The following is a 26613-nucleotide window of genomic DNA, read 5'->3' on the forward strand; positions in this document are numbered from 1 at the left end:
GTAGAACCGGAATTTTAAATATTGCTTAATTTCGGTCGCATTATTAGGAAAACCATTAAAGGTACATGAATGAAATTTTGCGTCCTAAAAAGAAATTCCTTGAACTATATATTTATCTAAAATTTAGCTTCCGTGGGCGTGTAGTTGCTGGGCTGTTTACAACAGAAGTTGCGATATTTTGGCAATCTCGAAAAGCAAATTATCCAAAAAGTAAAAATTCAACATTATTTTGCTGCGTCTAGGGAATAGATAAATATGTCCTAAAGCTACAGAGCAAGCCGCAGTGCAGTAAATGCGGTAGTTTCTTCTAAATAAGGTCACAACTGAGACACACTTTGCAAAAACCATGTATCTCATGCTTGTTCTTGAACATTTATTGCTAAATCACATTAATCAATTTCTTTTTATTATATATAGTTGGAATATACAAGAATTAAGCTTTTTTATGATATATTCGACAACTTCATGTCCCAAGTAGAAGAGCCGCCACGGTTGCTCCAAAAGTACTTAAAACGGTGGACTCGTGCCGCCGGAGTCGGACCGCCACCTTAAAGGCTCCTGGCAATGTCGACTGCGTGAAATATAATAATGTAATACTTCCGCACTCCCCTGCCTTAATGCATCGCTCTATTCTATACCCAGGCGACAGACAACTCCTGTAGCGGGCATTTAAGAAAAACGTCGGCAAGGCAAATGGAAACGCGGATGATATAACACCATTATCCGTTATAATTTATGTGGCTGTGGCAGTTATGCCTTCGAGAGAAGTGGCCAGATTTATCTGCACATTTTTATCTGCATGCACTAGTTCAACACAAAACTGCTGTGGACTGCCGTTTGCCCGACACCCGGGATATGCACTGACTTTCCGTGCAGTCACCGAAGTTTTAAAACAGGGGCCGACATGAACGAGCTCTCGATCACCTTTTATATATCTGGGTATGAGTCGAAGGCGTGATAACTCGCCCAATTTCCGCCAGCTCCGCGAGGGTGCAACAGATATGTTTTATAGAGCCCAAGTCATGTTCAGACCTTCCGCGCTCTGACTGAGGGCGAGGACGGCGAGAGGATCGAAACCTGCTCCCGGCGACGGTATACACCGAGTTCAACGACAGTGCGTCACTTGCCACCCCCCGCCAAACGACGTACACGGGACATGCGACTTCGTCTTAGAAGGCCGAGAAGTTGACGTCGTGCTGCGCGAATATGTGATCGAAGCGGGCCGGCACGATGGCCCGGCGGTAGCACCGGGGCACGCGCCTCTTCGACTCGAGGCCGAGGTCCTCGGCCAAGGCGATGCCGTCCGGGTTGCAGTCGACCACCATCATGACGAGGCCGACGCGCGTCAGCGGGTTCCCGTCCACCAGTGCGCGAAGCAGCACGTCGGCCGCCTGGCGATCCTCGGCGTACACGGGTCCCATCATGGCGCCGCCCAGGATGTTGGTGCCGATCTTGCCGAAGCCGCACACGACTTCGCTGCCGTCGGGCCGCCGCCGGACTACGGCGCGAGCGAACCCGTCCGTGTCGTACACTGTGTAGGTGACCGCCTTCTCGCGGTTGTAGCAGTGCACTAGGGCGTCGTAAGCGATCACCTGCGACAGCAACAGCGGGAAAAGACACCTGAACATACAGGATGCCAATGCACGCCGAATTAAACAGGTAGGGACGACTTACGTTAATTAGACTTCAGAACATTCAATCCGACCTTCAATTCGAACGTATTTAGAAGACTCGCAAGGCGTTGAGGCGTGATAAACATTTCGTCACATTGATTATTTTATTTTATTTCGTTTATTTATTTAATGCATAGTACGGACCGCAGCGTCGTCCAAGATGGGCAGGCACGTGTACAAAATCCAAAGATAATAAATACAAAATGCAATTGCAAACACGACGCTAATGCAATGTACATGACACAATCAAGAGGGGTCTAATCTACAAAGCTCAGCTAGACGGTTCCACTTAGATATTGTGCGTAGGAAGAAACGAAAACTGAAAACTGTTAGTTTTAGCAAAATATTGATTTAGAGAATGAGCTCGATGATGTCATGTATGTCCACTGCACAGAGGGGATAAATATATTCTGGGGTCAAGGCCTATTTTTATGCTTAATGAGCAAATAAACAAAGTTTACATGGTTCTTCTTTCTTCGGCATTTTGTCTTTGATTTGAATAACTGGTGCGCTTAAACGCATTAAGGCAACACGGATGGATGGATGGACGGATGAATTAATGCTATGAGCGTTCCCTTTGAAACGAGGTGGTGGGTTGCGCCACCAAGTTCTTGTTCTTATTTTACCTAATGTCCTTCCTGCGTTCCTGAAAAAAAAAGACACACGCACGCAAAGAATTCCGAGCATCAAATTTTCTGAATCGCTACTGGAAACTTTGTTTTTGTACGCCTCCGTTGACGTAGGCTGTGAAGGACGCCGCGTAGTGCAGGGCTCCAAAATCATTTTTTTACCATTTAGGGTTTTTGGACTGACACCCACATGAATGTTTTCTTGAATTGGAATTTTCGGATAATGTGAGCCCAAAATGAGGTTCAACAAAAGTTGCATTATCGGAAGTCTATTTTATCAAGCCGAACGGAAGCACTTTGTCCGAATCCTACCTTTTAGCATCTGCTAAAGCCGAAGTATTTATTCACATGCCTGCCAAATGATTTGCTTCCGACAAGCATACGTACGAGGTGGCAGATATCGCAGCGAACAAAACGCGGGAAAGAAAGTAATTGCGCAGATCTCATGCACAGTGGGAATATATGATATGCGAAGCGTTTTTCAGGTACCTGGCAATCCAAGCATTCTTAGGGGTTCCGCAAAGCGATACCATGTGTACCAACGTGTTCCTGTAATTTTAGTAGTTGTTTTTGTGTGTGACGAAAGCAGCACGACGGCAACCAAGTTGTAGACGATCGTTTGAAGGCATGATTTCCACGCCGGCCATTCCACGCGCGCCTACGACATGGCGATTATTGGGTTCTACGTCGGTATAGTGGACAAGCGTAAACGAGAGAAACAAGGATTGCGACGCCATCAACGACTACGTGTTATACAATCGTACGTATTTAGGGCAATTTTTTGTGGCATATGTTAAAAACGACGATGACATTTGTACGTATGTGAAAAAAAAATGTTAAAACTTTGTTAACTTATGTGATCCTGAAGTCTGTACAACGTCCCGCAGTTTCTACGTAGCGTAAACTGCTACGAGGAAAGTACTGGGCAAAGTGGACTGTTCCCGGAGATAGTGCAGTCTAACACGACGCCTTAAAGTGCGAGCTGTCACAAGGAATGAAGGCGACAACGTGACACAAGGTGCACGCGCCGAGTGTTTCAAAGCACAATGTTTCATGCTACATCTTTCAGAGAGCTGGCTGGTTTTAGAACGAGAGAAGAATGCGTCTCGTCGTGGCCTAATCTAATAAAGACAAGTGACTGTGGCCTTGGAATTCTATACAAATATATCGCGGATTATTATTTCCCGTAAGGTCGGGGAAGGAGGTTTGGGATTAAGTCGCTTGTTCTTAAAGCTGGCGACCAGCAGGTTCTTGTTCTTAAGAGATCAGCAAGATTTTTTGTCTACACATACATTCAAGCAATGCTGATAGGAGCCGTACCAGAATTTGTAGTCTCCACCATAGAAAACGGTCCGTATATGGTATCCCGTTACTTGTGCGAGGTTCTATCCTACTATCAGTCTCTCATCAGCAAGTTTTCTATTGATTACTTAATTAATGTGCCCATGAAGCACCTCTTAAGGGACCTGGCAGACACAGTCTTCCCGGTTCCATCAGACAAATTAGGAAACGATGTTCTGTAACGTGTCAAAAACATGTTAGTGCCCGCAGGGGTCAAAACGTTTTTCTTTAAAGTTCACACGGACACACTGCCAGTAAAAACATGGTTCGAACGACGAGGTATGTTTGTGGCGTGGGGAGTAAATTGCATGTTATGCAGGAAACAAGCGACAGTAGAACATGTTTTCATTGATTGTTGAGACGCTGTCTTCTATTGGGATGTCCTTCAAAAGATACTGCAGAAGAACCTTCCAATAGATGTGGATGGCATACGATTTCTACCTGTTCAAGAAAATAGTGTCCCTCAATGATCCAAGACAACACAAAACATCCCGTGGATGTCCCGGAAAGATCCGAACCTCCTAGCTTTTTATGGGACGCACTGAGGACGTCCACAGCACCATGCCCACAATTAATTTTAAACACAACATCTACTGCTGGACTTATCGTGAACCTAACTTGACATATATCCAAGCAACATCCTTAGAAAGATATTCTGAGGACGCTGCTTCCAGATGTGTTTATCGTGGGAGCCGCACGTTCGCCCAAACGAAATTGAGTGCAGCAGTATAACAAAACAAAAGAGGTAGCACACTGAAATATATATATATATATATATTGTAACGGATACGAAAGGCAGGCACAAAAAGAGAGAAGACGAAGAGCTCGAGAGGCCAGACTGCGCTACGATCACGCTCCGATCATCGCCCATCTCCCGTAAAATAAAACCATTCCTTCACAACTCTTCCTAACAGTTGTGGTGGAAGGTGCTGGGTAATCGACACCCGAAAACGGAGGCTGAACCACAAGTTCTTCGACGGAGCCGTCGCCTTGCTGGACTCCCACCGAATACACCGGAGTTGAACATGTCCTACGACGCAGACGAACAACGGCCCATTCCAACTGCTGCGCCGACCAGTTCCGTTCAGCAACTGAGAGATGCGCGTCCCTTCGCCGGAAGACCGGACGAAGACGTCGAGGAATGGCTCATGCATTATCACCGGGTGAGTGCAGCCAACAAGTGGAACAGCGCTTCTCAGCTATAGAACGTCGTGTTCTTCCTAACGAACACTGCGTTGACGTGGTTTGACAATCACGAGGAAACGTTAACGACATGGGGCAGATTTGTTTCTGAAATGAAAGAGCGAACTCACTTACGTAATAGCTCGCCTCCTGTGCAATGGTCGGCGATCAAGCAGAACTCAGCTGACTCATATTGCTCGCCTGAAGCCTTTCTACCCTGCTTGTCCATCCTGACTCGCCCCACGGGCTTCGTCTGCTTGCGGGGAAATGTAACGGATACGAAATGCAGGCACAAAAAGAGAGAAGAGAAGACGAAGAGAACGAAGAGCTCGAGAGGCCAGACTGCGCTACGATCACGCTCCGATCATCGCCCACCTCCCGTAAAATAAAACCATTCCTTCACAACTCTTCGTAAGAATATATATATATATATATATATATATATATATTTTTTTCAGTGTGCTACCTCTTTTGTTCTTGGTTATACTGCTGCACTCAATTTCGTTGTGCACTCTCGCCGCGGCTACCCCCGAGCTCGAATGGCATTATATATATATATATATATATATATATATTGGGACCAATTGGGACCAGGTGCTCCCCTTCGTCACGTACGCCTATAACTCTGCGCCACAAGCTACCACCGGCTTCTCCCCTTTCTTTCTTCTATATGGACGTGAACCATCATGTTCAATGGACACCATTCTCCCCTACCGACCCGATGTCTCTGAAGCCACGCCCGTTTCCGAAGCGGCTGCTTATGCTGAAGAGTGTCGTCAACTGGCTCGCTCGTTTACCGCGCAAGACCAATGTCGCCAAAAATCTCGCCATGACGAATCTGCATCTAGCGCCCACTATTCCCCGGGAATGCTAGTTTGGCTCTGGGTCCCATCCACTACTCCCGGCCTTTCGACCAAGCTTCTCTCGAATTACCACGGTCCCTACCGAGTAGTAGAGCAAACATCTCCCGTCAACTACATCATCGAGCCGCTCGAGCCATCTTCCCACCACCGCTGCCGAGGGCGTGAAACAGTTCACGTCACTCGGCTGAAACCGTTCTACGACCCTCCTGTGCTGTCATTCCCCTAAGTCGCCAGGTTGGCTCCTTTCTGCGCGGGGAGTGATTGTACCGGAGCACATCGGCACCAGCTCTGTGCCAGCGAGTGTGTGGAAGAAGACGTTGACGATCGTGTGGTTCGCGCTAGGTCGGTTTTCAACGAGCCAGCTTGTTTAACCGCTTCATCTAGTCTACCTGCAAAATACTCTTGTTGCAATATATATATATATATATATATATATATATATATATATATATTGTGATGAAGAAGACGTGCAATATGTTCTGCAGATGATGCACACCACCAGCAGTAGCAGCATCGTGATCGCTCCGCAAAAGACGACGCCGAAGTTACCGCTAAGAGCGCTGCCCGACGTAACTGTTTAGCCGCCCGTTCTGTGCCAGTCTACCCGAAGGACCCACATCTACGCCTGCATCAATAAACCTCATTTCAATATATATATATATATATATATATATTATAGAGAGAGAGAGACATTTTGTTTCAAACTATTACTGTTATTATTAAGTTACTATTATTGGTCGTGGTGGCCAAAGCACACCTTCCACCGGCAGTTCTCTTGCAGTAACAAAAGCCCATCTCGAAGACTGTGCCATTGTAAGTGCATAGGTGGTGCTGCACTTGAGGTAGTTCGTTTGATACCGAACTGCCTTTAAATGGTGGCAAGAAACAAAGACGCAAAAGTTCTGAGACTTCAGAGCACATTAAAGCACACAAATATGAAAACGTGGCCCTACAATTATGGGTTCCCATATTTCAAACGGTAGTGCCTTGGAACACGCACTGACATCATCCTTAAAATTGTCCTGCAATTATGTGCCTTGTATGTTCTCAGTATCTACTTCGGTCGGACAAATGGACTTCATAAGGAGCCTTTTAGGATTAGTGCAGGTTATCCTTAGGATGTATGAATGTCCTGATGCTGACATCCCAGAGACTTATAGGGGATGCCTTTGCGTTGTCTGGGATGTATATATGCTTCTCTGCTATTATAGCATATGGAGGTCACTTATGGATATCCAAAACGCTGATCCCCAAGCACGATCGGTTAACGCTCATAGTGTTGAGAATGTCACGAAACCCACAGATGTCCTGAAACACCAAGGCGCTGAAGAGGAAGTGCTTATATTGACGCGAAGCACTTTGGGAGTAAGCGTTCGCGACTAGCACGATAGAGCAGCGAGAGGTAACACAGCCGATCGAGCACCGAATCAAGGTTTATCTTCCTCGTCGTCGTTCTCCCTCTTATAGCCACAGCCCCACTGCTCCTTATTTTACAGTACAGTTATCTCCCCCGCGGAAAAGGGAGCCGTCCCAGCGACCTATGGCTACGACAACACAGGCGGATCATAGTACGGCTTGAGACGCTGGACATGCACAATTTCGCGTCCTCGACGGCGATGATCCAAAGGTAGCTCGAAGGGTTCCCCGATATAGTTGACTGGAGACGATTGGTTGATAACGTCGTATGGGCCTTGGTACTTCGACGCGAGTTTCGGTGACAGTCCAGGGGTAGGGGCTGCAACCCAAAGCCACACTAGCGAGCCAGGAGCATAGGATGCAGGGGCAGGGGAAGTTTCTCGAAGGTGCTTCTGGCGTTGCTGGTCTTCGGACGTAAAGATACGGGATAGCTTGCGACACTCTTCTGCGTGTGCAGCAGCTTCAGACAAGGTAGTGGTTTCCGTGGTGTCAGGGCGGTACGGAAGGATAGTATCCATTGTGAAGAAAGGTTCGCGTCCGTACAGTAGAAAGAAGGGCGAAAATCGCGTGGTAGTCTGCGTGGCGGTATTGTAAGCGTAGGTCAGAAATGGTAGAACATGGTCCCATTTGCTTTGTTCGGATGCAACGTACATGACCAGCATGTCACCCAGAGTGCGATTAAAGCGCTCGGTCATGCCATTGGTCTACGGATGGTATGCAGTAGTGGTGCGATGAATGATGCGGCATTCTTTGAGGAGAGCCTCGATGACTTCGGAGAGGAAGACGCGGCCTCTGTCACTGAGTAATTCCCTGGGAGCTCCGTGGCGAAGGATGATGCGGCGCAGGAGAAACCAGGCGACGTCGCGTGCGGAAGCGCTGGGCAAAGGGGAAGTTTCCACATAGCGCGTAAGATGGTCGGTGGTCACGATCACCCAGTGGTTGCCGTCGGATGTGAGTGGCAGAGGTCCATAAATGTCGATGCCGACTCGATCAAAAGCACGTGCTGGGCAAGGCAAAGGCTGCAATGGAGCGGTTGAACGACGAGGAGGATCTTTGCGGCGTTGTCAAACGATACAGGAGCGGACATAATGACGGATGAATCGATACATCCCCCGCCAGTAGTAACGAACGCGCAGACGCGCGTACGTCTTAAGTACACCTGCATGCGCGCACTGGGGGTCGTCGTGGAACGCTGCACAAATAACCGAACGTAGATGCCGAGGGATGACAAGCAACCATTTGCGGCCGTCCTGGAGGTAGTTGCGACGGTACAAGAGCCCGTCGCGAATGGAGAAGTGGTGTGCTTGGCGACGTATTGCGCAAGTGGTAGTGGGTGGCGATGGGGTGGATAAGAAACTCAGCATGGACACAATCCATGGGTCTTTCTGCGGCTCCAGAAGAATGTCCGTGGCAGCAAGGGAAGACTCGTACAATGAGGCCTTCGGGGAGCTAACGTGATCTGTTAGTGGCGAACGAGACAAGGCATCCGCATCCGAGTGTTTTCGGCCAGAACGGTACAGCACTCGAATGTCATACTCCTGCAGTCGAAGCGCCCATCGAGCCAGACGACCGGATGGTTCTTTTAAGGACGACAGCCAGCACAGCGAATTGTGATTAGTTATCACGTCAAATGGGCGGCCATAGAGATACGGACGGAATTTGTGTATGGTCCAAATTATAGCGAGGCATTCTTTTAGGAGCGAAGCTTCTTATAGCGGCACCCGTTCCGTCCCCGTCGTCGTAGTAGTAGTGTGTAACCAGTCAGAGAAAAATGAGAAAAAAATTCCGAAGTTGTGTCCGTAGCGCGGAATCGAACCAGGAACCCCTCGCTTCCGAGCGCGCGGCGTTAGCCCACTACGCCACGAAGCGCACATAGATACACGCACCACGATGGCAATAAATACCCAACATTAACGAAAGGCCGCGTTTCTAGCGCGTTTCTAACGCGTTTGTGCTAGCGCGTTACAGCTCGTGTAAGAAGCTGGTGTAAGACGCTGTGGCCTCTCCGCCTTACCTTCAACTCGTTTCGAACGCGCTGCCCAAGGCGGTGGCAAGTCAAGCTCAAGTCGAGGAGCGTTTATGAATACGGGGGGTATACTCTCTCCGCAGTCATGTGATGGCGTCGGCAAACGCGGTGCACGTTCCGGCATGTGTAAATGGCTGCGTAAGACGCTGTGGCCGCTCCCCCTTACTAGAGAGTACTGCACGTTTCTAACGCGTTTGTGCTAGCGTCCCCTTAAGCGGGAGATCCGATGATTCCCTCCGGAGCTTCGCCCACTCATCATCATTCACCCCGTGGATATGCTGTGATTTTTTTCTGTTACAGAATAGTTCGATTCTGCTTTAGTGAGTGCACGACTGGCGAAGGCGACGACGTACTCATCGAAGCCAGCCTTTCTCTGAGCGAGAACGACACCAAGGCCGACGCCACTGGCATCCGTGTGGATTTCTGTAGGAGCGCTTGGGTCGAAATGGCGCAGGATTGGAGGAGACGTCAAGAGACGACGCAGCTTTGTGAATGCGGCATCGCAATCCGGAGACCAGGCCGAAAGGTTGTGGCCACCCGGAAGAAGCTGCGTTAAAGGTGCTATGATGCTGGCGAAATTGCGGATGAAACGGCGGAAGTATGACGCTAACCCAATGAATCTGCGCAGTTCTTTCAAGGTCTGTGGTCGTGGAAACTGGGCAACAGCTTGTAGTTTGGCCGGATCAGGGAGTACACCTTCTTTCGACACGACATGGCCGAGGATTACCAGCTGCCGGGCGGCGAAGCGACACTTCTTCAGGTTAAGCTGGAGGCCAGCATCGGCGATGCATTTGAGGACGCGTTCAAGTCGAAGAAAGTGGGAAGGAAAGTCCGGTGAAAAGATAACGATGTCGTTCAGATAACACAGGCATATCTGCCATTTGAGGCCGCGCAATATGTTGTCCATCATTCTTTCAAATGTGGCAGGCGCGTTACACAGGCCAAATGGCATCACGGTGAATTCAAATAAACCATCAGGTGTGATGAAGGCCGTCTTTGGACGGTCTGACTCGGCCACTGGTACTTGCCAGTACTCGGATCGTAAGTCTAAAGATGAGAAGAATTCGGCGCCTTGTAGGCAATCTAGTGCGTCGTCAATACGGGCTAGTGGATAAACGTCCTTGCGGGTGATCTTATTGAGGCGCCGGTAGTCCACGCAAAACGAATTGTACCATCTTTCTTTTTGACCAGCACTACGGGAGAAGCCCAGGGACCGTGCGAAGGTTGTATGACACCGCGCTGGAGCATGTCTCCAATATGCTCAGCGATGACGCTACGCTCAGTGGCGGATACACGATACGGCCTGTGGCGTAAGGGCGCATGGTAGCCGGTGTCGATGTGATGGACAACAGTGGAAGTACGGCCTAAGCGAGATTGTTGTAGGTCGAATGAAGTGCGAAAGCGGTCAAGGAGATTGACGATCTGGGCGTGCTGACCGGGAGTGAGGTTGGGATCAATACACCTGGAAAATGTAGGGTCACACGGCGGCACCGAAGGAGAAACTTAAAGGGGCATAGCGTCAACCTGAGGCGAAGCCGGGTCGTCAGGCACATCATAAAGGAAGCTTGGTTCGATTTCGTCAGCATAACCAAGACACTCATCGTGGAGCAGGCTAGCAGGGCAAGGAAACAGGTTTGAGACATAAAGTGCGCTGGAACCTTGTCGAATAGCAAGAAGGGCAAAAGGAAGCAAGAAGGGATGACGGCGAGCAACAAGCTTAGACGGCGTGAAAAGAACTGTGGAGTCGGGAAACCCGACGCAGTAAACGGGTACAAGTGCGGCAGAGTATGGAGGAATCTCGGTGTCGGCGGTGACGAACACACGACCGGAAGCGTCGTCAGTATCTTCAAAAGCGTGGTTGCCGAATGGCGACAGAGCGAGTTCCGCACGGGCACAATCAATAACGGCATGATGAGATGACAGAAAGTCCCATCCTAAAATCATGGCATGGGAGCAGCGAGGCAGAATAACGAACTCAACACGGTATAAAGTTCCACTTATAAGAACACGCACCTCCACCAAATGGCGCGAAGCACTTTGGAAGTAAGCGTTCGCGACTAGCACGATAGAGCAGCGACAGGTAACACAGCCGATCGAGCACCGAATCAAGGTTTATCTTCCTCGTCGTCGTTCTCCCTCTTATAGCCACAGCCCCACTGCTCCTTATTTTACAGTACAATATATTGGATGTCCTTACACAGTTGAAATTTCATAAGTAAATGCAGCTAGCCTTCATGTGTCCACGTTATATTTGTAAATGTTTGTTTTGTAACATTTAGCACTAAAGAAAAAAAGTGTTCGTGGCCGAATGGTTAGAGCACCTGGCTGCTATGCTCGACGGCACAGGTTTGATTCTCACATCGGTCACACTTCATTGTATTTTTATTAAAGCGAGGCGAAACGGGAACCTACCTACCTACCGCAAAGTGCCATAGATGAGACAAAGAGAGCTTCGTGTTAAAAAAAACGTATGCGTTCTATTTCGTTGCGCTTTCAACACGCACTCGTACGATGATTAGATGGGCAGCAACATCGTAGCAAAATACTCGTATACTGAAGGACGAAACGCTGATGGATGAGCGTCTCTCTTTATTGGCCTCTACAATAAATGAAAGGCAGCTTCCGCATAATACAATAATGTTTTCGTACTGGAGGAACAGATAGAAACATCGAGAGATTCAGCAGCCACGATGTGCTATAGTTATACTTAGGATATGTACCTGGGGCAAAAGCTTGGCGCTCACAGGCACGGCGCCCAACTCATCTGTAGGCCGTGCCAGCTTGTCGGTGCTGACGGCAGTGCCGGTATAGACGAGTGTGTTCCACGTGTCGAGGTGGCCGAAACCCGCGCGGTTCTGGTACGTGCTGAGGTGCTTGGGCATGGTGTTGAGGCCCGCGTTGCAGTCTCCAAGGCGCCTGGCCATGGTGCGCCACAGGCGGGTGCCAATACCTCGCCCCTCTAGGTGCTTGCGCACCGCGTACAGGCCCACGAAGAAGAGCGACTCATGCTGGCGCACACAGGCACACGTGGCCACCACCCGACCTGCGTATGGAAGGAAGATGTATCGAAATGAGACACAAGGTTGTTTTATGCGGCTGGTCGACCGCGCTGGGGCCGTGGGCCCTTAGTGCGGCTTACAAGTGGGACAGTTGCTTGTTAGATGGGGGGTGGGGAGGTGGTAGGGTGGGTGGAGATAGTACTCAACGCATTCTGAGTACCATGAGAGAGCTGACTCACGAGAATTGGGTATGAGCAAAATTCGGCAAGTGCGCTTATATCCACCTGCTTCGTCTGACCTAAGCAAGATGCACAAGATAAGATTAATTGTGAACAAAGGCAGGTGTTGGTGGACGAAACGTCAAGCTTATAAAATAAATTTTCATTTTGGTTGGCGTATGTTTTGCATTTGGCCGTGATAGTTCCCGACCAGACAAGATTTTGTCACATTCTCGATATCATTATTTAATACACTATAGCATTCAATAAAGTCATTACTCATCAATAAAGTCGCTTCCAACGAGGTGGATATCCACGGCGAATGCGTTCACTGGCTCTGAGCCTCGTACAACCCAGTAAAAAAAAAGAAAACAGTAAACAATTGGGATTTTCAAATGGACAAATTGGGCTCTCAGTTGGACTCAGAACTAATACGAAAAAAAAGACCCCTGGATGGGTTCTAGTCTTGATATTGTCACGTGGTAGTGTGACACAGTACCGGTGGCGACTGCATGCGTCATTTGAGTTCTTGAAGTGCGTCGGCCTGTGGCGTTTCCCACTTGAACTCGACATCACATTTTGTTATATGTGTCAGCGGCTGGTAGTGCGGCGAAGTTCATGACTACGCCGTGTTAGTTCAGGAAGTCCATGCCGAGAATTAAGTCTCGCGAGTGTCAGTTGCTGATTCAGCTCGCATATGCCAAACCTTATGAAGCCAGTGGGCAACGAAGCCAAGGAAATTGTAGGGGAAACTTAACGTCCTTGGGAATGAAATGTATAAGAAAATATAAAATCAAAGTGGACCAGAAATGCAGGAACTCCACTTGAATTGTCTAAGTATGCGTAAGCATACCCCCAAATTTTCGGTTGGCACATCCCCAAACTTAAGTTGTCCAACCCCAAACTTTACTTGGCCCACCCCCAAATTTAAGTTGGCCTATGCCAAAATGTAAGTCGGACCACGTTGAAATTTGAAGTTGGCCCACCTTCAAATTTCAGTTGGCCCACTCAAAATTAGGTTGGGTCACCCCCAAAATTCAAGTTGACCCACCCCTAAATTTTAAGTTTGCTGACCCCAAAATTTAAGTTGGCCCACTTGTAAATTTCAAGTTGGCCCAGCCGCAAATTTCAAATTGGCCCACCTCCAAATTTCAAGTTGACCCAACCCCAAGTATACAGTCGGGCAGTGTTTCATGGCGCCTTCAGGGCTTCAATTACGCATGCAGTGTGGGTTCATTGAAAACAGAGGTCTCTTCAAGCAACTGGACAACGACGAGGAGTGTTGGCGATGTTCTGCCCACGAGGCAGCGCGTTCTCAGGTGTCAGAAGCGCCAGACCAGTTGGCTTCGGTATGCAGCACGAGCGTACTTCACAGCTCACCGCTTTCCACGTTCTCCAGTGTACAAACCGACAACTTAGCAATATGTGGTATGCGGATATGGTGGGAAAATGAAAAAAAAAACATTGTTCGTGATATTGTCACGGCTGCAACACAGACAAGATGGCGGAACGACAACCTTTACAATCATCGTTCTCTTCCACACACTGACCACACCATGTGCTCACTGTGTGGTCATTGTGTGGTCACTGTCACTGTGTGGTGATAAAGACAACCGTCTTTGTGACATTGCTCGTAGTCTCGTGAAAATATTAATAGGATCGAAAACAATTTCAATGTTCGAGGAAAATTTGCCATTCTTCATAGGCGCATGAAAGCCGGGAAAAGCGCTTCATGAACCGACACTCTATACCGTCAAACCTTGGTAATGGCATTGAAGCAGGCCCACGTGATGACACATCAGTGTACATAACTCATACGTTTTAAAATGCACGGTGATTTTTGTTTAAAGAGTGTTCATTACGTTTCATTAGCACTTCGGCTGTTCACAGCACTTAACATATGCCATAAAGAAGACTATGCTGGAAATCGGTGCTGTCTTCACGCCTACAACTGGAATGGCAGAAGCGTGGCGACGTTATTTGTGTGGCGGCGAGCATTTGTGTTTTTGTAGGCGTGCGAGTTGGCGAGTATCCCAGTGCCTTGTGAACTATAAAGTGTGGTCAACTCGTGGCCAAAGAAGCAATTCTAGAATCACGTGTAGAAACATCGTTTCGTCTTCGAAAACTTGGCTCGGATAGTGAAATGACCAGGGTGCAGGTTTGGGCTAGATGCGGGATAAATTCTCTGGGCTATTTGGACTAGATTTACTGGCGTTCAAGTTTTAAGTTCACGCTGTAATAAAAAATTACCAAAGCGTAATATATACTTCGACACATCACAAACTGGGATATATATTATGACATATGTCATATCACCTTGATAATCAAGAAGACAAATTGTTTGTGCTCGCACTTGTTTGCGGCTTCTGTCTTATACCAGCATACAATCGTTATCACACACATTTGTTGTTGTTTTGCAGCACAGGACTACATAAGCACGTAGTACGGGACCACAAGATCCAAACGCTCCTGCAAAATATTTTCCCGAGCGTATTTAACGAAGATGCCGCGGCGTTGGGTACGGTAGACGGCAACATTTCTGTGAAAATGTAAAGCATAGGCACGTTTAACACCGGTCGTGAATCTCTTTCAGCAAGCGCAGGTTATTTTGCACCTCACCTTGCGTATGTCTGGCTAATGGACCTGCACAGCAGCTTGGGTCTCACGGCGTCTTCAGTGGGGCTAAAATTCAGACACGCGTGATATAAAATGACATTATTTAAATTCGGGATTTTTAGGTGCCAAAACCACGATATGATTATGAGGCACGCCGTTGATCAGTTTTGACAGTTCAGCGAATTCTATCTGATCACTCGAGTTTGCCACTTTCATGTTTTGTTGTTTCTTTATTAGATCCTTTGTAACTTGGTAGAGCTTACCTGCTGGTTGCCATGGTGCCTTACCTTCCACTTCAATTGCTGATTCTGAGATCAGCTTAGTTACGGTTTCATTCATTACCTCTTTGTTGTCTTCATCTTCCTGTTGTAAAGCTGCATTTTTGTTTACGAGCACCAGCCTGAATTGGTCTGCTTATACCCTTACTGCGTCTAGGTTGGCCTGCACCGTCTTCACTAATTTTGCTCTTTCTTCGAATTGAGGGCGATTCTAGACCTCACTAACCAATGATAACTGCACTTTGCCGTACCTAACACTTCTACATCCTGAAATATGCTGGGATCAGCAGAGATTCTGAAATCTATTTCATTTCTTGTTTCTCCATTAGGGATTTTCCAGGTCCACTTCCTATCAACGTGCATCCTGAAGAACGTATTCATTATTCGGAGTCTGTTGCTTTCAGCGAATTCTACCAACATCTCTCCTCTACTATCCCTATAATCGATGCCGTAGTTCTCAATTGCTAGTTCCACAGCCTCCTTTTTTCCCCATTTTTCTGTCGAACTCGCTCATGACTACAGTATACTGAGCTTGCACCTTTCTTATTGCTAATTCAACATCTTCATAAAACTGTTCTATTTCTTCATCATTACTACAGGTTGAAACGTAGGCTTGTACAATCATTAAACGACATTTCCTTTTTAGCTATATTACGACGACTGCTGCAATCTCATTATTGTAGCAGAATTCATCAATATTGCCCGCTAAGTCCTTATGAATTAGAAATCCTGTCGCGTATTCACTCTTATCTGTGAGACTTATGTAGTAGAGGACGTGGCCGTTAGTCAGCTCTCTACAAGCCTCACCTGTTCTTCTAATCTCACTATGGCTAATAATATCCCAGGCAATGATTCCTCAAGAAGCCTTGTTAAGCTAGTCTCACTCGAGAGGGTTCGCGTGTAAAACATTGCCAGCTTCAATTTACTGTAGCATATGGCATATGAAGCGTAAATTCTGAACAAACATACCCATCGTCGTAGAAACAACAGGGCCCGTATTGCCAGAGGTTTTATTTCGTAAGTGTTTTTTGCCATTGGTCGTCCACGTTCGCTTATATGTTTAGCATCAGAATCGGCTACAATTTTCTTTGACGAACAATTCTGCCGTAAGAAGCTTTTCGTGAATAGGACCAAGTTGTTCACTTCTCAGACATATTAGACATATCAGGCGTCTTCATTTCCGAGACATATTAAGCCTCAAACAGTCGCATCGTGTACAGAAACACTACAAAAAACTGATATCATCAATTTTTGGTGTCCAGATATCCAAATGTGCTTGACGTGTGACAGCACTCTCCGCTGTGCTTTCGAAATAAAGAAACAGCGCCATTAGGCTTCTGAATGTGTTGTGCGATCGAGGACAACGACTCTTATAGTATTAATCGATACATGCAAATTACGTAAAGCAATATGCGCTTCGCTGTTTCCGAGACAAAGGAAGTCTTCTTTTTTTAATGATTATTTCATTTCCATTTCTTTGAGTAGGTCTTCGTCATTGCTTGGCATGAAAGCCAGCAGGCAGCATTGCAAGCCAGTAGAGTCAGTGATTGTAGCAGTATGGCTGGGGCTGTCGGAACGTTGTGGTACGGGCACGTGTAGGAACGAGGACATTCGGTTGGGTGGTGCCGGACACACGATGTACGGGTAATGAGAAATTGTTGTGAGACGATAGCGAACGAAAAAAAAACTTTAATTGATACATCTAATTTAGTCTAGAATATAACAAATATTTAGTCGAGACATTCTGCGATGATCCGCCAGGGTGGGTAGATTAAGTTGCGATTTTAGTGCCGTAATACTAAAGTTGTAAGAAAAACAGCCTAGGATGAACCTTGTAGCACAGTTCTGGACTAATTAGAGTCTTTTAAGTAGATTTAGTTAGTAAGGGTTATATACCGCACTTGTATACTGAAATTTCGGACGCACCACTGTTTCGTATGATAACAGCTTAACAGATAAGTGCGGTATACGTCGAGTGGTTTTGTAGTCAGTATACGAACCGGTGCTTACGCGGCTCGAGCGCTTTAACTCTACGTACGCCTTCTACTGCGATCAATTGCCATAAACTAGGAAATAAGCTGAACTTGTGCGTCCCCTGCTGCTGTGCTTTCCCGAGCTTCGCAAAACGATACACGCAGTATAAGAAAAGGAAGCGGCTTCGGCACGGTGGGTGTGAGGCTGGAAATGAGTATAAGAACAGCTGCGCACCTGCTCTCGCTACCAGTGCAGGGCGCCACCAAGGGGAAAAGACACGTTAACCAAAAGGTGAGGTGATGCTGTTACGTGTTCCGGATCCCGAATCGCTTCCGGCGAATGCAACCAGCAAAAGCACAGCCTTCGAGATCTGGCTCTGTTATACGGAGAAAGCCGTCGCTGGAGCGTGGACTTGAACACCACCTATTGAATCCGAGGATATGAGAGGGGCAGCCGGGACCTTCGTATCAACTGGCCGCAGCAGAAAAGTCATAAATCCGAAAAGACGCCACCACAGCCGCGGAAGTGTGCACTTCAAAAATTCCAGGTACAACATGGTGTAGCAGCTCAAGTACCAGGATCCACTCCCCCCCCCCCCTTTTTTTTCCGAAAGAAAAAAAAGAAAAGAAGAATAACTCACCAGAGAACAGAACATAACTTCTGATCACAAAACTTGAGTTAAAGGAAATAAAAAAAAACACTAGAGGCTGTCAATTTTTCCCCACATTTCTAAAAATAAGGTCTTACTAATTACTACAGGAATAATTAACTGTTAACAGCGGTGCCAGATATCATGTTATAAAGATGTCACCAAGCACCATTTTACCTACAGCTTTTCTGTCAGTCATTACAAATTATCATTTGTTACACTGATACATATCTTGTCTTAATTTTCAATGAACTTCAGCACTGTGTTTTCGTGTATGATATGTCTGAAAACTGGTACTCTGATTTACAGTCTTGCGTTGGTTAGCTATTTCGTGCAATTTCATTTTCAGGCAACCTAAATTTCAGCTATAACTTTGACGCCGTAAATCTTGTCAAAAACGAGACAGTCAATACTGTTGTCATCGCTCGTTGTGATAAATAAATAATATTCATGACCAATTTCTCAATTGGTCGAGAATGGGAAATCGGAATGAAAACAATAGGAAATGAAAATAATCATTTAAAAATAGGGCTTGTATTGTCTCGGAATGGTTGAAAAGTTCCACACATTATTACGCGGGATTTTTCGGACAGGCTGTGCTACTTGTATAAGCCGACTTTTCGGGCATGATCCGCTTGTCGGCGTGAACGAATGTATGACCTCTACCGCGGTCAGCATCCGCGTTCAGCATGCGGCGGGTACATTGCAAGCTTCATCGCGAAGCATCAGGTCTTTTCTATCTGATGTCCTGATGAGGCAATTATTACAACGGAAACATTATTTAAATGAGTGTTAACGGCTGCCATGGTAATGTTTGTGTAAGCGCCTCTACACGTAAATACCAAAAAAAAAAAGCCGAGGACACCTCAGCACATCTTATGAGTTGTGAATGCAAAAGAATTCATGTCCATTCGAACACCGCTGAGCGGTCCTTCGAGTTATGAGCTCCTTGTGTGCAAGCGAGCGTGTTGAGACGCTCAGCGCGTTTTGATTTGGCCTTACCGAGGTGCATCTAAAACGCACGCGAGAGCTTGAGCGGACAAGAAACGCGCGGATAACCCAAGCTTCCGAGAGTGACGTGGCGTCGCAGCCCATGGGAATTTACCTGTTGTTTCGCAGCTACGGAACACATACGCCGGCTTTTTCGCTCGATGGGCCATTCGACGCTTTCGCATCAATGCAATAAGCTGCAAAAGCGGTGAAAAGTTGGCTTCTCCCGATAAAGGTTCGTTTTGCAGGAAAGCGAGAAATACGAACGCTCTCTGTGCCGCCACTGATGCCGCGTATATCGCACATCGAAAAGGCTTAAATAAGCTCCTTTAGGTAATTACGCACATGTGCTCGCTTTCTGAAATTTGCATTTCAGCTGCAAATAAACAAATAACTACAGCCATTTTGATTTATCGTGGAAATGGCCTGAAATTCAGTAACCGGAGCTGTTAATAAAACAGTGTGACATGCCCGTCAGTGCCATCTCCTTCGTGCCTATTTCATCAGACACTTTTTTTCTCCTAACGCATGCTTTCTCGTGTAAACTCGTGCACCTGATGAATTGCTGAAAAGCGAGGCGCACAAGGTCATAGCAGGAAGCATATGTGTTTGAATGTTTGTTTAGCTGAAAAACATTAGGGCGAAAAAGACGAACAAAAAGGAAAACGCCAAGTTGACTGTCTAGCATAGCAGCAGAGCTCAAAACAGCGATCGAGGTTCGCCCTCAAAGGCATTGAATTTAATACCAATGCCCTAGAAAAAGCAACGCTCGAAAAAAATTGAGTTTGTGCAAAATTTACTTAGGTTGCTTATCTTTACTTCTAGTACACGCATTCCTCGCCTATAACGCTTTCGGTTCTCTCCGATAGAGGTACACAGAAGCAAGACATTTAGTCTCCACATACAACATCGTCCACGGAATTTCAGGCGCTGAAACTTACTTCGTGTTAGTTACAGATGCCACGCACAGCTTTTAAAACACACGAGTGGATGTTTCCTACTTTAACTACGGACGAGCACCGATTATTATCTGGCCAGTAGTAATAACGATACAACTATGCTTAAAAAATGAAAAAAAAAATCTGTCCATCAGTGGTCGCGAAGTTCCTTTAGAAGACCGTGTCTAACTCGCTCACCGCGGCGCCCGCACTGTGATAATAGACAGAGCCCATCTACAGGTTTCTCTCGCGCTTCGCTATGAAGGCGGACTGACGTCGACGAGGCAAATTGCACTTCCTACACGCGCCGACCGATAGGCAGGGACACTAGAGGAGACAGAGCTGTCCGAACCGTGCCGTCGCCGAGAAAACGGCTCGATAGAAGCACGGTACGCAACATAGCTACGAAGTAAGCAACCCCTCTGCACTGCTTCTCCTCTGTTTACTTCGTCTGTCAGCGCGAGAGAGTGGTACGTGGTAACCAAGAAAAAGGAAAGGAAGAAAAGCTCCCTTGCCGTTTGTGCAGGAAAACTCAACGCCAGTGCCGTCCATCGGTTTCCGTCCACCCTCCCACCTACCCCGTCGGACATTCAACGTCACTGTCTTGCCGCTCGAGTAGACGCTCGACGAAGTCAGCCAAGCAAACACATACATATACGTATATAAATTCCAGATGTAACTCGGGGAGCGGAAGAAAATCGGGGCAGGAAGTCATTCGGGAAGGTAACAGTTGCTTTTTTTTCTCCTGTCACATTTTCCCACCATCGATTGTCCGTGTGGAGAAAGAAACAAAGCGAAGCAGTGAGAGAAAACGAAAACGGAAGCGACAGCAAAAATGAATACACTATGTCAATACCACAGTGGCACCAATCATTCAGCGTTTGCACCCGGCTTGCATTGCGCTGTCTGTGGGGCTTTTTCAGCTAGCCGCGCAAGTGCAGTTTGTTACCCCGTGTTCTTTCGCAGATATGATTTCCAATTTAGTGCGAGATTTTTTCATCGTTTTGAATGCTGAAGATAAAAGAACAAAACAAAACAAACTGAAGATGACATTAAGGAGACTAAAAAACAAAAACGAAAGCAAAGGCGAATTGAAGTGTCAGAACCAATTCTGCATCAATCGCTAAGTTGTGGCGATATTGAGCTGAGCGCAATGGGGCTTAATCTGGTAACATCATTTTTTGTTCAGTGGAATACCCGGATATCTTGTCACACGTAAAGTTAGAAATAAGATGGAATCACGTCACTAGCACAGGGACCAGCACCAATATGTAGTTAGTATACAAAGGAAGAAGCTGCAAGAGGGGAAAAAAGAATGACGGGCTCCAATTTTTATGCGGTCCAGTAAAGAAGGTTGACTACTGGCTGAATTGGTTGATGGTACCTACCCGCCGCGGTAGCTCAGTCAGCTAAGGCGTTGCGCTGCTGAGCTCGAGATCGCGGGATCGAATCCCGGCCGCGGCGGCCGCATTTCGATGGAGGCGAAATGCAAAAACGCCCGTGTGCTTGCGTTGTAGTGCACGTTAAAGAACCCCAGGTGGTCAAAATTAATCCGGAGCCCTCCACTACGGCGTGCCTCATAATCAGAACGGGTTTTGGCACGTAAAACCCCAGAAAGAAAGAAGGTTGATGGTACCTAACCGAATTGACCAGATTTTACCTTTCAGAAGAGAGCAAACTAGCGTTTGTTAGTTCTGTTCTTCTTGCGTTGTATAGTTTGCTCCGCTTATTAATTCACTTATAAGGCCCTTGGATTCATATATTAAGGGGCTAGTCAATGACACTGAGATTAAATGGGCGCAAGTAAAATAAAAAAAAATGTTAAATAAGCGAAAAACAAGCTTTGACGGTCACTTGACTCTGTCAAGTGCATATTGCTGGAATCTGTCGTGCAGGTGAATTTCCGCCACCGTCGCCACCGTCGTCACAATATTACGTATAAATTTCAAGTGCACTAAGATCTTATCTCTGCCCGCGGCGCCGTAAGCTATAGGTGCGAGGAAATGCGCGAGATGGTGAACCGGAAGGATGGCGGCTTCATGCGCACCATCTTACAGCACGCAGAGTGTTGCGTGCGAAGAGCAGTAAGGGGGGGGGGGGCGTTCAGGTAGAGGCATGTGAGCGCGCGTCTCACATTCTAGCCCGGCCGTCGCTGCGTGTGGTGTGGCTGAGAGCGGGCGCGCGCGCCTAATCTTGGATCTTTCTGCGGCGGGTACAACAAGCCGAGATGGCTTGTTGTTTCGTGTGCGCTCTGTTCTCGCGCGTTTCGTCTTGGAGGCCGCGTAATCTCAAGTTTCAGAGATGCGCGTTGAACCTAGAAGCAGCACGAAACGTTCGTTCGCCGCTGCTGCCGCTCTTGCTCACGCAAGCGTTCTGATAGTGAGTGTCCGTTGGTCATCGAGTCAGATCTGTTCACGTTTGCCTGTACGCACGTGACACCAAGCTCGTTAATTTAGTTAATAAGTGAATGTTTACTGCAATTTACACGCCGATAAAACTACTAATCTTACTTCGTACAGGTGTCTTATAATTTGATGATGATGATGATGATGATTTATTGGCATCCCCTTTGAAACGGGGTGGCGACAAATAGTCACCTAGCCTGCTTGATTTAATCAGGTATACTACACATGTTCTTTATCTAGCATTTTGTATACCCCCTCTCATTATCTTTCTTTTTCAAAAATTTAGCTTGTACCACTGCCTATGATTTTAAGAGATCAGGTCGTATCCATCTTTTCCCTGCTTTTTTTTCCACCAGTACTCTAATCGTCTCTTGCTGATCTCTACGGCTGATCTGTTTATGTTTCCTTCCACTTTAAACCCAAGCGCTTCTGGGAGTTGCACGTTACCTACGGTTCTCGCTGGGTGGATCCCGTCGCATTCCATTAGGATGTGCTGAGTGGTCTCTGGATCTTTACTGCAGCATACACATGTCTCATCTAGTTCCGAATATTTGTTCCGATATGTTTTCGTCCTTAGGCAACCGGCTCGAGCCTCAAATAGCAAGGCACTGCCCTTTGTGTTATCGTACAGATTTTCCCTTCTAATTTCTTTCTTCTCATTCTTGTAAATCTCCATTGTCCTTTTCGTTTCCATTCTTTGCATCCAATTCATGGTCTCTATTTCTCTCACTTTCTTTCTGATGACCCCTGGTTGTCTATTTACAGTTTCGATTATCCCAATCACACAATCACAATCAATGCTCCGCCTTCCGGGCGAAAATGTAGCTTTTTTTTCAGGCATTCAGTGGCTGCATTAATTAAGTTTGCGTGCTTGTTTTTCGTTCTCGTTAGCGAAATTCGTTTTCAGCGCCCCTTTTTAGCGACGTTTGTGTGCTTCCTTGAGCTCACATTTCGCGTCTATGCGGTACTTCACAGTGAAGTTGTTTATCGACATGCGTATACGCTCTTGCTCGGTACCTTCATAGTGTCTGCTCCGCAGATGGCTGTTTATTCTTGCTGTCATGTTCCCGGGAATGACGATGCAGTCGAGCAGCGAAGAGCCCACAACGGGCATACTTCGTATCATAACTTTACTGTACTGCAGGTAAGATAATGACAGATGGTGATTTGGTAAGATGGTGAAAGCCATGGTCCGTTCTCCTCTGCTGAACGTGGGTTACTGTGGAGAGATTCAGGTAACCAGTACCTCTACTACTTCATTTTCACAGTGAGAAATAAGATAATAAATTATAATAATAAAATAAATAAATGGGTAAGTAAATAAATAAATAAAAAATACACTAAAAAAGATAACGTCGCAATGGAGAGTACATTTGACGTGTGTTCGCGCCACAAACCGAATTATATATGTATATACACTTTGGAGTCTTCATCCATTGGTGCAAGAGTCCTCCACGTATACTAAATGGATAACAGGTCCAAAAACACACCTCCGTCTACTCTGCCGGTGACGGCCTGTGGTCGTAGGAAAGTGCTGCATCTTGTTGAGATAGCAAGTTACTGTTCTTTTGCTTGGAAGTAGAATTTCTTCATGCAGGGGTGGGACTGCCCAAAGTCATTCCGGCGCAACTTTTGGAGCAAGTAAAATTGCGTTTTGGAGCAGTTGGGAGCAGACAAAATTGCATTTTGGATCAGCTTGGAGCAGAGTAAATTTCATTTTGGAGCAGTTTGGAGCAGGCCAATCTGAATTTTGGTAGAATAAGGGAATATGGAAGTATACTTCGAAACCACGATGAAACAAAGAATAAACCAACACAAAGCACGCTGTAGAAGCACGCTTTGTAGCTATAGCGTACTAGAATATGGAAGAGTGGATCGAGCGGTGGCACGGCGTTTGTTTTTCTGTAAAACCAAAAACATCGGTGGAACTAGAATCGAACTATATATTCCAGCGCCGACGCTCATTATGATAGCGGAAAATGTTCTCAAATTATCCGGTCCAATCGACGCGCTAACATATTGTGACACTTTTTCGTGCGTTCGAGGTTTACGACTAAACAGAATGTGGGTCATCCAAGACGGGTGAAGAGAAAGACGACGTGCGGCTGGCTAGCTGAATCTCGACAGGCTATATATATAACGTATATAAAATCTGCCTGACTCTTGGCCGATCCCCGTGAGTGGGTATGCGCCAAAGATGATAAGGTCATCATCATCATCATCATCGACAGGCACTCAGCTGATCAAGGGCGTCGCGACTAACTCTATAATGACGTTTTTAACTACCAACACATTACTGAGCTCATGTCAGATCAGATTTAGATCGGGATGCTCGATTTGGTGTGCGCACGTTGATTTGGAGGGACGTATTAAGCTTGCTTGTCACAGGCGACAGTTTTAAGCGCTAGTGGCTCTTGACATAGCTAAGGCATACGACAGTGTAGAGCATATCATTCTCCTCGATATCCTAAAGAACATGAATTTTCCTCCATATATAACAAATTGGATTTATGAATTCCTGAGATGTAGAAAATTCTATTGCTCACAAGGCGGTGTTTCGACGTCAAAATATAATCAGTCCAGGGGAGTTCCACAGGGTTCCGTTCTTTCTCCCATTTTGTTTAATATTCTAATGAGCTCCATTCCACTGTGTGATGATGTACAAGTGTATGTTTACGCAGATGACATTGCATTCTTTGCGTCAGCGAGTGACATTCACTCTCTGCAAAGAATATTACAATCATATCTAGCGATACTTGAAGATTGGCGTGATGATATTCGTATGACATTAAATGTTAGCAAGAGAGCCTTGCTTGTATTTCCGTTAAATATTCCGGTTAATGTCTCCCTTCAATACCGTCAAGAAATAATCCCTCAGCACGACGTTACTAAGTATCTAGGCGTTATATACGATCAAAAACTTAGTTGGCGCAACCACATCGAACATGTTACGTCTAAGGCAGCGCGCGCTGTTGGCATGATTTGAAAACTCGGTCACCGCCGCTCTGGCCTACGCAGAGACACTCTCATTATGATTTATTGTATTTATGTTCAACCCATATTGGAATTTGGGTGTGTTTATTCTCTGGTGGTCCAGCATACAAGATCAACCCCCTCGTTCTTCTAGAGCGAGAGGCCCTCCGGATTTGTCTTGGATTGCCAAATTTGTTGCTAATAATGTATTATATCAAGAAGCCCGATTACCCACACTCGTTATCAGATTCCGCATCCTTACAATAAAAACCTACTTAAACATTTACGCATCTTCATTGAGACGATCGCCGTATGTATTTATTACTGAAAGATCTGCCTTCTTTGAAGAAACTTGGTCCCGTCTATACAATCCGCAGGTTCTTTTTGTGCAAACTCAACTAGAACCACTAAAGGTTCAGATACGCGAGATCATTCCCCTCAAGAACCCCGTAAAAGCTATTAGAATTGAACTTGATGACATATTTTCTTCCAATGCTAAACTCCTGCCAACTAAATATCTAAGCGGATTACTGCAAGATCATTTAGCGCAAATGAAAATCAATACTGTAATAGCGACGGATGCATCAGTGTGTGACGCAAAGCGGGTATGGGTGTTTTTTCTGAGGCGCTATCCTGGTCTTATTCAATGCGACTGCCTTATTTTACACCTATATTTCAGGCAGAATTATTAGCAATTATATTAGCTCTTCGTAAACTTCCTGGAAATTCTTCGGCAGCTGTAATAGTAACTGATTCGTTGTCAGTTTGCACAGCACTCACCTCACCCTCAGACAATACAGTTTTGAACGAACTAGAAAGATTAATCCCTTCGACCTTACGTCTGGTGCGTTTAATATGGGTACCAGGTCACCATGGTTTGTTTTTAAATGAAATGGCCGACGCACTCGCACGTACATCCCTACAGGGACCAGTCATGCATGTTCTGCCGACTTCTGCTTATATCACCGCGGCAGGTTTAGAAAACTGTCTCTTAAATTACTCTGCAAAACAGACATTCCAAATCACACACTTGTAGCATTTGCTTTACCGTTGGGATAATCAATGGTGTCCAACACGTAAATTCGAAATCTCAATTACAAAATTGCGATGCCGTATTCCACCCCTAAATTTTTATCTACACAGGTCTGGTCTCGCGATGTCCCCTCTATGTCATTTCTGCAATGAACCTGAAACCATTGATCATTATTTATTAAACTGCCGCCGATTCGCAATCCAGAGAAAGAAATACTTCGAAATTCCGTTCTGAAAATTAGGCATCGCTATAAACACTGAAAATATTCTATCTTTCGGGGCATATACACTCAGTTTTAGCGACGGGAACGTATGCAGGGCCGTATGCGAGTTCCTCGGTGACACAAGGGGAACACCAAGTTAATTTACTGATATATTGTTTTTTCCCAAAATTCCAATTTACGTTAATTT

The 26613-nt window shown here is 46.3% G+C and overlaps 1 protein-coding gene across 2 annotated transcripts in view; it reads right to left on the bottom strand.

Annotated features, from left to right (window-relative positions):
• Positions 1-840: 840 nt before the first annotated feature.
• The window catches only part of LOC119444022 (uncharacterized), a 41198-nt gene continuing 15425 nt past the window's right edge, over positions 841-26613 (bottom strand). For both annotated transcript variants that reach the window (XM_049663642.1, XM_037708548.2), the window contains exons 2-3: positions 11851-12173; positions 841-1592 (exon numbers count right to left, since the gene is read on the bottom strand). In XM_049663642.1, coding sequence (XP_049519599.1) covers positions 1170-1592; positions 11851-12173 — 746 coding nt within the window. In that variant the 3' untranslated portion in view covers positions 841-1169. The remainder of the gene's footprint in view (positions 1593-11850; positions 12174-26613) is intronic.

This window comes from Dermacentor silvarum, chromosome 3 (assembly GCF_013339745.2).
Source record: "Dermacentor silvarum isolate Dsil-2018 chromosome 3, BIME_Dsil_1.4, whole genome shotgun sequence".
In the NCBI taxonomy this organism is placed as follows: domain Eukaryota; kingdom Metazoa; phylum Arthropoda; class Arachnida; order Ixodida; family Ixodidae; genus Dermacentor; species Dermacentor silvarum.